General features: G+C 48.8%; 1 protein-coding gene across 3 annotated transcripts in view; it reads right to left on the bottom strand.

Moving 5' to 3' along the window:
* The window catches only part of Slc9a3 (solute carrier family 9 member A3), a 47427-nt gene extending 42494 nt beyond the window's left edge, over positions 1–4933 (bottom strand). For all 3 annotated transcript variants that reach the window (XM_085676563.2, XM_048459160.3, XM_048459168.3), the window contains exon 1: positions 4610–4933. In XM_085676563.2, the coding sequence (XP_085532689.2) occupies positions 4610–4811 (202 nt within the window). In that variant the 5' untranslated portion in view covers positions 4812–4933. The remainder of the gene's footprint in view (positions 1–4609) is intronic.
* Positions 4934–13144: the final 8211 nt, after the last annotated feature.

Genomic DNA, 13144 nt, shown 5'->3' with positions numbered 1-13144 from the left:
GCTCGCACTCAGTTCAGAGCCTTGAAACACTCACTGGCAGGCCTACCCTTAGTCCAATGCCAGTCATGGCATTTGACTGTACTAGCCACTGACTCCTTAAGACAGGGCCAGATTAGGGAGAGCTGGGGAACATTCTAAATTCACCAATACTTGCCAGTCCATATCCCTGGCTAGAGGTCTGAGAAGAGAAGACCAGAAAGAGAAAGGAGATGAGAGGAGAGAGAGAGAGAATTTAGGGGACATGAGGGACAGAAGGGGAGGGTGCAGCTCAAGCTCCTCATGGCAGAGAGGTACCCAGGAAAGCAGACAGGAACTCCCAGCTGCCCACACTGATCAGAGAAGCCACACCCACCTCAACATTGGAAGGGATGAGGAGTGTTATTCAGCCTCAGCACTGAGATGTGGCACCCTTAAACATGGTGCCCTGAGCCTTAGCAGCCATGGCACAGTGATCCCAAGGACCTCTATGCCCTACAACACAGAAGGTTAAAAGCTTTTCTCTAAGGGAAGCTCCAAAAGCTGGGTGGAGAAAGGACAGCTGAGTGGATCCTAACATTGGCAGGCTCATTGCAAACACACCAAGGACTCCATGGGAGACTTAAGACATACACATTCATAGAAACCCTAATTTTAAAGCACCCCAAACTCAGACTCTTGTTTCCAAAGAAACTTAATAGGAAGTCTCAACATATGACAGACTATAGGGCTAGAGCCATGACATGACATGAAACCAACTAATTAACTAGGTTGCCAGGGTGCAGAGGTGTTGTAGCAGTCTGGCTTGTTACAGTGAGCAGTTTGTTGAGGGCTGGCAGGATGCTTGTGCCCCACAGTGAGGCTTCCCAGAACAAGGGTCCTAGAAGGCCTATTGGTTCTCTCTAGAAAACAGCAGGAAGAGCAGTGTGGCAAAGTCACCTGTACACATAGACAGGATTAGCCATTGCAGGGTCCACTCTTGCAATGCTACCACACTTCCTAACCTTTGCTCTTTCCTCGGATGCTTCGTTTCAAATGCTGCGTGGTATTATGGCTCAAGCAACTGTCCAGGGGCAGTTCCCCAAAATAAGACTTTATACCTTCAGTGACTCCCAGCAGATTCTAGAGAAACCCCTCAGCCACATGAGTTCTGCGCTATAGTCTACACCTAGACTGTCTCCCACTGTCTCTGCCTTGCTGACATGGCCCTCATACTATTCTGTTCTGGTCTGAAAGGCTCTTGTTTCCTTACTGATGGAACTCAGCTGGGATTCATCACTATTACTGCCTGGAAGGCCTGGGAGATAGAATTTCTGTTCCCTACAATCACCTCCTCCCATTCTTTCCTGTCTTCTTCATCAACCCCTAGTTCCCTCTCTGGCTTTAGGCAGAGGCAGCTCTGCTCCCAGCACAGTAACAAGAACCCAAAAGCTGTATACTGATAACCCCGCTGTAGCCTTTTCCTCCCAGTAAGTCTGGGCAACCTCCTCACCTCCCTGAAGCTCTCCCCACAGCCTCTTTGGGCTTATATTCTATCTTGTAACCAAAACAGTGGTCTGAGAGGCCAGTCATGACTGAGGCCCACCCCCTACACAACTTCAGCAAGGACCAAAGTCCTCTAAGGCCTGCAGGTAAGGAGGTTCTGTCTTCCCCTAGCATTGCATTGGTCTCTTCCCAGATTTTTTTCTGTTTCTCTTCATCCTTTCCACAAGCTCCCACTAGCCCCTGCTTCTAGTCTCTCTTCAACCTCTCCACCTACTCCCTTGGCATCCCTTCAGACTTCTGACCCTGCCTTCTACTCTCTTTTATTCCACAGCCGCCCTACTTCTCTCTTTTCTCTCTTCCTGAAGGACAACTTCCTACTGTGTGCTCCTGAAGCTGCCTGAGTTCACCCTAGGTGGAGTCTGACAGCTACTGCTGCCAGTGCCCTGACATGGGCCCTTGTACCATAGCACCTACCCAGGCTTGAGTCAAAACATTGTGGCCATGGGTTGGGAATTCCCAAATGGAAGTGTGTGGACAGAGAAGGGAGCACCTCAATCACTTAGGGTGGACTCTGGTCTCCTACCACAGACAATACTTCTCTCCTTCCACCCCGGACACAAGCAAACACAAACAAAAATAAGATAAATATAAAACTATCCTAAAAAATGAAATACCCGCTGCCTGGCCCCTTCTCACTCTGCCACTCCTGTGCTGCACACAAGCACCTTGGCCTCCCTCAGTCACCAACCACGCTAATTACGCTACCTGTGTTCTAGGGTCCATGTCTTACTCCCGAGCTAGGTCAAAACCAACTGGGAGAATTATGACCTCCTAACCTTACAAAGTTGGTCTGGGAGTTAGAAACAATCAGAAGAAAACATGAATCCTATCAGCATAAGACCTTCCCATCCTCTTCTGGAAAGCAGTTTTTCTGTACAATTTGAGGTTGAAGCAGTGTGGACAGACCTAAACATTTTTTAAAATACATGCGACTTAACCAGTGAGAGCCTTGTCCTTGCCTGGGAACTGCGGAGGAGTCAGCTATACTACCCAGCATCACACATGTGCCAGCTATGTGCCTGTGTTGGGGACAGAGCTATGTGTGAGGTGGATGTGATGGGGCTTCTGAGGCTGGTTGGACAGGGAAGATGTCTGGGAGGTTTCTGAAGAACAGGTCAAAGTCAGCAGGGATCTGAATAAATCCAGAGTTCACAAACCGAGGGAAGGGTTGTAAGGCAAGAGTTAGGCATGGGAGTCACTGCCACCAAGAGGTTGGTTCTCAAAGCCAGGCAGAGTAGAGTTGAATCTGCAGAGTTTTTCCCTCAGCTTCTCTCCCTCATGCCTCTATAATAGAATTTAAGGGTGGACAATGGGTGCCTGGTAGAGTCTGATTAGAGTAAATCCACTCCAAGAGCTAGTACTGGTGAATATTTGCTGCAACTGTCTATTGTTGGGATAGAAAGGGATGGAACTTGGGGCAGACAGAGGCTTTAGCTCTTAGAGGAGAGAGTCTTAAAGGTCTGGAGATGTCTGCTACCTGGAGTGCAGCTATATCTGAGGAACCTCTGTGGTAAAACCCTGGTGCCATATTCTTGACTGAATATACTGGTGACTTGCAGTAGAGGGCAGGGAGTGTGCCAGCAAGGGCCAACACCTGCAGGTGTAAGCAGGGAAGGATGTTGGACAAAGAAGGATTGGTGGGGGTACTTGGAAAGACCAGGGAGAGCCACTCAGCCACCAGGAGGCCTTGGAGACCTGGGAAGGGCCAACTCTGAAAGTTCTAGAAGTCAGGAGTGAGGTAAAATTGAATGACAGAGAACACCTGGGCCCACTAGACTACTTAAGACAGAGATGTCCTTCTGCAGAGTTGCCTGTCCACTAATGATCCTCTTAATGGTGGCCTGTCCTTTGGGGACAAGTTCAGGACCCCTAGAGACCTGCAGAACTATAGCCCTTAGGGACCAGGCTGCCCCTTAGTCATTGTGCTAGCCTTGTACAAAGCATTGCAGAGAAACCTGGCTGCTGCTGAGCTGAAATACTAAGCTCCAAATCTATACTCCAGGGGCACGGAGATAACACAGAAAGTACACACATACTGAGATGTTGCAGCCCACGGAGAAGCAGGTGAGCTTGTTGAAAGGGCCTCCTGGGAACCTCCCTGGCCTTTCCTGGACAGTCTGTATGAAAGTCAGTACTGTCTAGTCACAGCAACAGACAGCACAGACCTTACTGAAAGTGTCTGTAAGGACAACCAAGTGCTAGATCCACAGGCTAAATAGACAGGAAGAGGAGGCAGCAAGAAGTACTGAAAGAAGAAGGTGAAGATGGAGAAGAGGAAGAAGAGGAAGAGAGCCACCTTCACCAGCAAGGTGCTCTGAGCCTGAGCCCTCTAAATGTTCTCTCTACAGCTCACCCCTGCTTTGTCCTGCTAAAGAGGCATGTTTCCTCCCAGATGGACGGAGGGCCTTTTCTGCCTCTTCTATTCCAGAGCCCTAAAGGAAACTGGCAGGCTAGGATCTCTGCATCTGTTCTTGCTCTCCTCACACATGCGTCTAGTAAATCCTACCGAGACCACATCCTCACCACCTCCAGAAAGATACTAAAGCTTTGATCCCCCTAAAATTTTTAAGAGGTCTGACCTTCCTCTCTCCTTGCCAGGAACGTCTTCAACCCGGCTTCCCAGATTCACTGAGTCAGCTGGGAGAGGAGCACCATCCTCCTCTCCAGATAAGGGGTCATGAGTTTCCCTGGATTTAATCAAATTATTTATTGAAACCCTGTCTCAACAACAAAGCTTGCTTATTTATTTATTTATTTATTTATTTACTGTCTGAAATAAGGCTTCATGCCGGTGCCACTTACCCTCAGTGCAACCCCAAGGTACCCAGCAGGGCAGCTAACTAGAGAAGGATTTGGGCAGAACAGTCGCTATCAGCCCGCTACTGTGGGCAACACCTGCCCTGTAGGACCAGAGTATGATGCCTTCGGGTGTGCTTCTCCAACCAACACCGGCACCAACTCTCCCTGGATGTGCCCCTTCCTCAGAAAGGAATAAATTCTAGGACAAAGACAGGTAGTACATACTCTAAGGGCATGACTAAGACTCAGTCATGGGATACCGTGATCCATAAAACCCGGGGCCGCTTACCGATTTTGGCCAAACTGGCCACGAGGATCCAAAGCGCGATAATGTATGGATCCTGGACGTGGTGCCATTTGAAGGTGACCACCTGGAAGCTCTCATCTGCGCTGGGTTCCCCCTCAGAGGCCGTCGCCCCTCGCAGGCTGGTCAGTGTCAGCGCCAGTGCCAGCAGCGGCTTCCAGCCTGGTCCCAGAGCCGGATGCCACATTGCGGCTGCTCAGCTTTGGGAGCCAACACGCATACCGTGGTGAGTCCCTGCGTTCTCTGTCCCAGCGCTCAGTGCGATCCGGGAGCTGGCAACAGTCAGGTCCCCCGACAGCCGGGGTGGCCTTTAATCCCGCTACCCTCCTCCCGCGCCAGGGCGGGGCTTTCCCGCCCCCGCTGCGCACACGTGAACGCAAACAGTTCAGCCTTAGAGGCACTCACGCCGGCCCTGCTCACACCCACCTAGTCGCTTGGGCCCCTGCCTGGAAATCTGGGCTCTCAGGGTGCTGCGTACTCCTGAGCTAGCAGCCGGACCTGTGGATTTCGAGATCCTCGAGGTCGCTTGCCCCCAAGGTCGAACAGCACCCAGCCCACTGACAACTGCTTCCCTCCCCGGAGGAGCGCAGCGTGAGGCCAGACAGGTCACTGCGGACTCTACCTGATAAATGGGACCTGCTTCTCCTACCTTGACCCCCTCAGCAGCTGGATGATTTCTCTGGTTTCGCGGTTCGCTACACCCTGTTATATACACACAGCGATGCCACTCTTTCTTCATTGAGAACCTGGAGTCCTTAGGTAGCACATCATGCCATCTAAGTAAACTTGAGGCAGTATAGAAAGACAGAGAAAATGAAGGAGACACGGGGCAGAAAAGGGATTTCTCATTCCAGAGTATCCTCAAGCTTCTGACCAAGTGAAAGTTAAGAATTCCATCACAATTTAAAATTGCTGTGAACTTTGTATACCCAGAGACAATATTCCTTTTATATGGAGATATTTAAGAAAATAATGTTAAAATGGCAGTGAATCGTGTGTAATGCCTAACTAAACATATATGACTTTAATCCCGTTCCCTGATATAAACTTGCAGTTTTCTGGGAATCTCACAATACAATTATAGACTTTGTTTACAGATAGAAAAAAATAGAAGAAGAAGTTGTCATAATCAGTGTGGTACTGCATGGCTGTAACATCAGCATTCGGGAGACGGAAGAAGTAATTCAAAGCATGCCTTGACTGTATAGCAAATTTAAGGCCAGTTTGGGATACATGAGAACTTGACTCAAATAAACACAACAAATAGCTGTGTTTTAACCCCCTTTGCACAATCCTTGAGATCCATGGTTTTAACTTTTTCAACTGTAACCCTACTTAGAGCACATTAGAACCCTCCCTACAATCTAATTTAGGAAAAAAAATTCTTAGCAACCCTTCAAGATATAACTTCAGAGCTCACCACCAAAATTTTATACATGGCTACTGTAAAGCACTCTCAAAGTGCTCCTGAGAAGTCCATGCCTGTATGCAATACACTGCCATTTATACATAGACTGTCCTTGTCTCTAAAATCCTCTTTCTGTGAACCCCTATGCCAAATCTGTTACAATCTTTTATAAACTCTTATTTTGCTTCACACTAACTTTCTCTAAAATTCTTTCTGTGTCACAGTCAAGAAGTCCAACTTCACCTGAGTTGAGTTCTCAGGCTACAGATACTGCGCCTCCAACCCTTGTCGCCAACCTATTTACACTCTGTAACACCATCCAGAACTTATCAACATTTAAATCCTGTGTGTTGTGGCCTGGGAGTCTGCCCCCTCCATGACAGCAGTCCTTACTGTGGCCTGTGACCACAGGGCACACTCCCGTCTTCCCCTAGGTCCTTTCTGCTCACGGGTATCAGAATCCCTCCTCGATAAAGGTTGCAATCTAGGTATTCACTTATGTATCCTAGCTCCCCATGAGAGCTGACTTTCCAAATCCGTTCTGCCCTCCAAAGCCTACCCTTCCAGCACAGTCCCTGGCAGTTCCTTTTCCAATCACACTCAAGCCTTGGAAGCCCTTGGCTAGACATCCTTCAGAGTCTCCAGAGGTTCTTTAGGACCTGCTGTTGGAATACCTAATCCAGAGGATAGGTCCAGCTCTCCCTGGATTCAATCTATCCTCAGACCATCGTACTTTGCTGATGGCCCCTCCCCTACTGCCCAGGTAGGCAATACCCTTCTCTCAGGCTCTAGACGTCCCTCCGCGTGCTCACTACCTGGGCTCCCTGTGGTCTTGCTCTAGTGTTTAGTGTTTTGATACTGGACTCCTGACTCCCTGCCAGCTCTGCTCCTCAGCTTAGCTCAGTCATCAGTTGCTGGACCTTATATCTATGGGCTGTCTGTCCTCCCTGAGAAATGTCTACTTCATAAGTGAAGGGCTGCAGCAGTGGTATGGCTGATTCCCAGGACTTGGAATAGCATCTGGTCTACAGGAGCATGTATGGAATACTGAGTGAGTGAGTGGGAGAATGAGTAGACAAGGGATTGGTGTTTGGACCCAGGAGAGGCAGGTCTACCTTTTAGCATCTAAGCACACAGGTCAGGGCTTCCAGAAGGGAAGTACTGGGCTGAGTGACTTTAGCTTTCTGTCTCCATGTGTAATGCTGATGGGTGTTGGCTTGCATGACATGATGGAAAGGTTGAGTGGTAGGTGATGAGTGTTGGGGCAGAGGCTGGTTAGTTGGACTGGACCAATCACAGGGCCCGGAAGAGAACGGGACATCACAACTTTGTAATTGGCCACCAGGTTTGTAATCTTGGTGCTTATTTGGGAATCTTGTATGGTGAGTTTCTGGAACTGCACCCAGTTCATATGGGCAAACTGAACCTGCTGTTCCCAGTCACATTCCCAGTCTCCTGTGCCAGAGGAAAGCTAGAAGTTCAGATGTTCCTGGATAAAGCCTAAGGTGGAGCATGCTTTCTGGATGCTGTCCTTGTTACATGAGAAACCCAGATCCCATGACAATAGTGTGTCCATGACGTCCAATTACCCTCCAAGGATTTTTTTCTATACCTGCCTACCCTGTTAGCCTGCAGCCAAAAGTCCACACAATTCAAACAGAAAACTGAATGGCATTACAATGCACATAAGAGAACTCAAGATGAACACTGGTTCCATCCCTGACAATGGTGTGATGTACCACTTGAAAGAGGAAAGGGCATCCACTGGAGGGAGAGAAAACAAGGAGACCCTGCAATGTCACAGATAAAAGCAAGGTACCCTCATAACCCACTACTCAGGTGAGCTTGGCTATATGGCAGGGCTTGGGGGCACTTAGGAATGAATGTACATCTGCCTCAGGCTTGTTAGAAGGCTCCAGCAATGAGTGTTCCCACACTCTGGTGACTGAGAAGAGTGAGGCAGTGGTCATGGACAGCAGCCATGGCAAAAACTGTCATGATAGACATATGATCATCATCGGTAGACTGAGGTCAGGGTTTAGGCAGCTCTCGCGGCCTGCTTTTCTTCTGCAAGGTTGTGGTTTTAGAAAGCCTAAGCCATCCCACAAGTACCCACATTTGGAAAACTATATAAACAGTGACACCTGGGGCCATTTAATAGCTGCTGATCACTTCCTCCCTCAGATGGGCATGTGTAGCCTTCCTGAGGCCTAGACCTTCTGGAACTCTTAGGCCTTTTCCTCTACAGCCCTACAGGACCCATGATTAAACTGGGGCTCAAAGATATTGAAAAGCAGTCCAGGAAGGGCTAACAAACCCACAAGTACCTCAAAATTAAGGAAATAAAAGTGGCCATCATCTCGTTTGACTTAACTTCTGATTATGAAGTTCATTTACATGGTTTGTGAAAACTTGTGCATAATTGCAAATCTTCTTGTTTGTTGACAATACATGAAAGACAAAACATTACTTTTCAGTCTAAATTTAAGAGGTTTGAGAACCTTTTATACACTGCCTACAGGAGTAGAAGAAGCTTAGAGGAAGAAGGTTCATTATAGAGCTGACCTGGCCTGTATTGAAGGTGCTCTGGGTGCCAAGGACTTAGAGTTAGAAGAGGTCCACCTGGCAGCTCTTCCAGGAACCAAAACCCAAATCACCAAATAACCCAAAGTTATTGTTATCTTTTATTGATTGATTGATTGATTGATTGATTTTGGTTGCTAGTATACAATTGCAACTTGCATTTCTTATAAACAAATGAGCAACATGCTTTTGGGTCTGCCTATTAGTGTGTTTGACACTTCCTGCTCAAGACTGGGTCTTTTGTTCAGTCTGGAACTTGCAGGAGAGTCACTCTGAACAGTTGGCCTGGAATGGTCAGGCTGCTGTCACGGGGGCCTATGCTGTGGCTCTGGATCCTTGGAAACTTTGGAGCCGATCATGCTAGCCACATCGGAGGCTAACCCAGCAGCAGAGCCACCACAGAGCAATAGGGTGATTGTTGTTTGCCAGTCCCATAGGGTTCTTGATGCAGGGAACTGAGGGTAGAGGCTGCTTTAGCTCTACTGCATTGCATTCCTAAGTAAGGTTTAGAGACCGTGGGCTGCCAGGGTCTCAGCATCACTGCTTCCACAGCTCCTAGCCCTACACCGCTCTACCTGTCTCCTGTTGTCATCCACTGACTCCCACTCCATGAGGCCGAATGTTTCCTAAGAAGTTGCCTAGTTCTTGATCATCTCTAGGGTGTTTTCAGCTCTCTTCCTTGCTAGATCTGATTCCCATAGTCTGGGCCACATTTAGTGCCCCAGCACAAGGGCCATCATCCTGTATCCCTCTTTTTTACTGCCTCTGGGGTAGGTCCCCACCTGTCTTGTCTGCTATTAGGAGAGAGCCTCACAGATCTTGCACAAGCCCTGTAGTGCAAACAAGACTCTGAGAGCCTTAAAGAAAAGGATCACCTGGGCCTGGGACCCATTCCCAACCTGACCTCAAGTGACAGGGTGCCCAATTGTCCCCAGGCTAACCATTGTGGCAAAGAACAAGGCTTAAAATATTCTGCAGACTGAACTGGGACACAAAGTCACCAAATTGTATTCAGCAGATGAAAAATTCAACAAGCTGTGGCCAAGCTAGGCAGGCAGGCAGGACAACTTGCAAACTGAAAAAAAAAAATTCTCTAACCTGACAACTGAAAGATGAACGGGTGACTCCAAGCATCAGAGGAAGTTTGAGAATGTGGGATATAGTAGGTACCTCCAGCCCTCTATGCGTCCTGGCGTCTCAGCTGAATCTCCTGTTCTGAAAACTGTGCTTTGAGAAGAAGAAAGGGAATATACCAAATTCCAAAGAACTCACAGGCAAATAAATCACCATTGTGCAAGCACAACTTTCACTAATGGGGACCCAATACATTACAGTGGGGTTGTAGGTTATATGGCCTATTGACCTCACCTTAGGCTTAGCTGGTATTGGCCCACTGTGATGTTTGTCAAAGGCTAAATGCCCACTTTCAGGGGATTGGTTCTCCTCTCTGTACTGCTGTGTTCTGGGTCTTGTTCACACAAACCTTTGTGGGAATTGATGGCCCCCAAATCACACACTTGGGTGATCATGCAGGCATGCTCCTCTGACTCCCTTCTGGGTCCCAAGGACCCTCAGGATCTTTGGAGTATGTCCAACCAGATTCAGGCTAATCTTTCAGGGTGGTCTTGTGCATCTGCTTCATTACGGAAATCATGATCTTGATTCTTTTCTTATGTTTCCCTGGGAGAGAAGATGCATGTCCCTAACCACACCGAAGACAAGGCAACTCTTTGAACTGTGAGCTTGACTGAGACTCCAGAGCTATCTTATGGTCTTCAGGGGCCCTAGAAGCACCCATAATCAAGTGTAGGTGGTGGGAGTAGACTGGAAACAATCAGCCCTGGTGTCTCAGGGAGGGGTAGCGCAAAAATGCTTCACCTCTCTGCATTCCTAGGCCACTCTGTATAATGAAGAGTCCTTGACTGCAAAGTCTTCCTGGGGTTTACTGTTGGATACCAGTCTGTGTGTGGTGTTGCATACTTAGCCTACTGTCTCAGTTATTCTCAGACAGCCCACCAGCTGTGGAGGCCCAGCACTTGGTCACTATTACAAGCCAAGTCTCTCCTCTCTGGATGCTTTCCATTAATGGAGCACCCGTACGACCAATCTTAGTTCTTTTGTGCAGCTCGAACCCTTCTGAAGAATATCTGAGACGCTAGTTCCTCTTTGGACTTTCATTTTGAGTCAGAAAGGTGTGGCAGTTCCCAGGTACTTCTGCACAGAAGCCTGGTGCTCTGGACCTACCTGGGCCCAGATCTCACCTGTCTTGGACAAGATCTGATTCTATCCACCAGCTTTAGTTGTTCCGTGTGCCTGTGCTTCACATGTGTGAATAGCAACAAGTAGCTTGAGGCCTTCTCTGCATGTATATTCTACCCCTTGAAGACGTCTGACAACACAGTCATGAGCACAGCAGGCAGTGCCAGCCCAGCTCCTGCGCTTCAGACCTCCCGGGGCGGGAACGACACGCAGTTCCCCTATCAGCCAGGGAGAAGGCTCCAGAGATGGGAACAACCCAGAGTGCTGGAAAATGGCCAAGTCCCCTTGGGCCTGCAAAGTACAGCTGTTTCATCTGTCAAGGGCCCCTGCCTTGTCTAGAGATCAATGGTCTTAAGCCTTGAAAAGCTGGATGACAATAGGCCCAACAGAGAAAGGCTCCTGGACTTTGTCTATGTCTGATACGGTGTGTATTAAAGGATTTCAGGTGGCACTGTCTTGGGAACACTGTGCGCACGCAGAGATCCCATCCTCTGGGCCCAGCAAGGGCCCCTAGATGTTGGGATGAGTGCTATTCATAACAAATATTTATGCAGCTTTGTTTGCAGGATCACTCCTGATAGCCTTTCTTAAGAATGCAGGGGGATTTCCCTGATGAATGGTACTTTTGTTCATAGGAACAAGTCCAGAGATCCCAGTAGTATGATGTAAAAAATGGTCATGCATTTGTCACCAGTGGCATTCCTAAGGAAAACAGAGGCTAAAGTCTGTCAGCAGGCTTCCACATCACAGTGTGTTGCAAACCACAGGGAACCAGGAGTTTAAGTGAGCCCCCAGTTAGACCACTGCCCTTGATACCAGGACGACTTGGGATAATAAAAGTATCCTCTGGAAGGTGAGAAGTGGCCACCCCAGGCACAGTAGGGATGCAGCCCCTGCCATGTCACTTTTACCTCCTCTGTTCTGCTTTCAACATATGTTGATCTGGATTGGTGGGAAACACAGCAGGTCAATGAGCTCGTTGGTTGCCCACCAAGCCCAGAGCAGACTAGGAAGGAATCTAGCCACACTCCTGGCTTGGAGGGTCTCTTTGAATACTGGGAAAGGGATTATGGACTTTTACTAACAGAGTTTCTGATCCAGATCTGCACTCCAAAGGCCTGGGAGAAGACAGCAGACAAAGGGCCTCAGGAAAAACCCCAGGCCTTACGCCCCTGGCCACTACTGTCAAGGGTTCTGTGCACATGGAAGAGAAAAGGCATCACCTAAACTAAAGGTAGTTCTGGACCCTGAAGGCAAGGCAGCATCAAGTTGCTCAACAGAGGGTGGAAATTTTCCAGAGAGGAATGTGTGCAGTTGTGGAGGGATGGGAAATTCCTGGGCAGGGGCCAGAACACAATTCATTTGCACATATTAGCCTTTCAGATGGGAATGTCACTCATGCCAGACCCTGGTGGCACAGAATAGTTTCTAGGGAAGGACTCCATGTCCCAGAACACAAGAGCCCCTTGGCTGCTTCCAAGCCCACAGACTCTTCCTTTAAATCTGTCATCACATTCAAGGACTATAGACGTGGGACTCCACATCCTAGCCCAACTCAAGCAGAGAAAGGAGCTTCGGAATGCCAACTGAACCAATCATTCCAGGGCACAGCAAGTGGGCTTCCAGCCAGCCTTTTCTGTGCCACTGGGCCTGGGAACCCTGTGGGATGTACACAGCCCAGGCTAGAACTAGCCTTTTCTGAGACCCTGCTTTGCCCCCTGTTCTTTCTCCAGCAGAAGGGGACCTATTCCATCATGAGGGCAACTCTGCAGCCCCACCCAGACCCACCTGAGACCTTGCAGGAGGAACTCAGCCATACTTTCACCCCAAGTGGGTACAGGCTGTTCTGGACCAGCCCTGGCTGTGCTTAGGTCAATTGGGTTATAAAGGAGACATGGTCGTGCTGGACATAAACCCTGACTTCTTCCCAGAACCAGGAGTTGTGGGTTTATGGAGTGTAATCCCGAGGGAGGATTAGGCTGCCAGCACCTTCTGAGTCACCATTTAGTGGCCCTGGAGAGGGTGTGGAAGCCTCTCCTGACCTGGGCAGCCCACCTGGGCAAGGAGAGCTTGGAGTGGGAGGAGGAAGCGACCTCTTTCAAGATCTACCGTGCAAGACAACATTCAGAAATGCCTCCCCCAGCAGCTTAAACTGAGGAAAGAGGGGTACCAGTGACCAGATTTGAAGTCTTGCTGCCAGGAACACCAGCTGTGAGTTTATATTTCAGGAATAATATTTTCAAAGATCAATCTCATGCTTCCACTATTTC

Source organism: Myodes glareolus, chromosome 15, assembly GCF_982192425.1.
Source record: "Myodes glareolus chromosome 15, mMyoGla1.1, whole genome shotgun sequence".
NCBI lineage: Eukaryota > Metazoa > Chordata > Mammalia > Rodentia > Cricetidae > Myodes > Myodes glareolus.
Note: the sequence above shows the minus strand (reverse complement) of the source record. Positions and strands in the feature narration are given on the sequence as shown.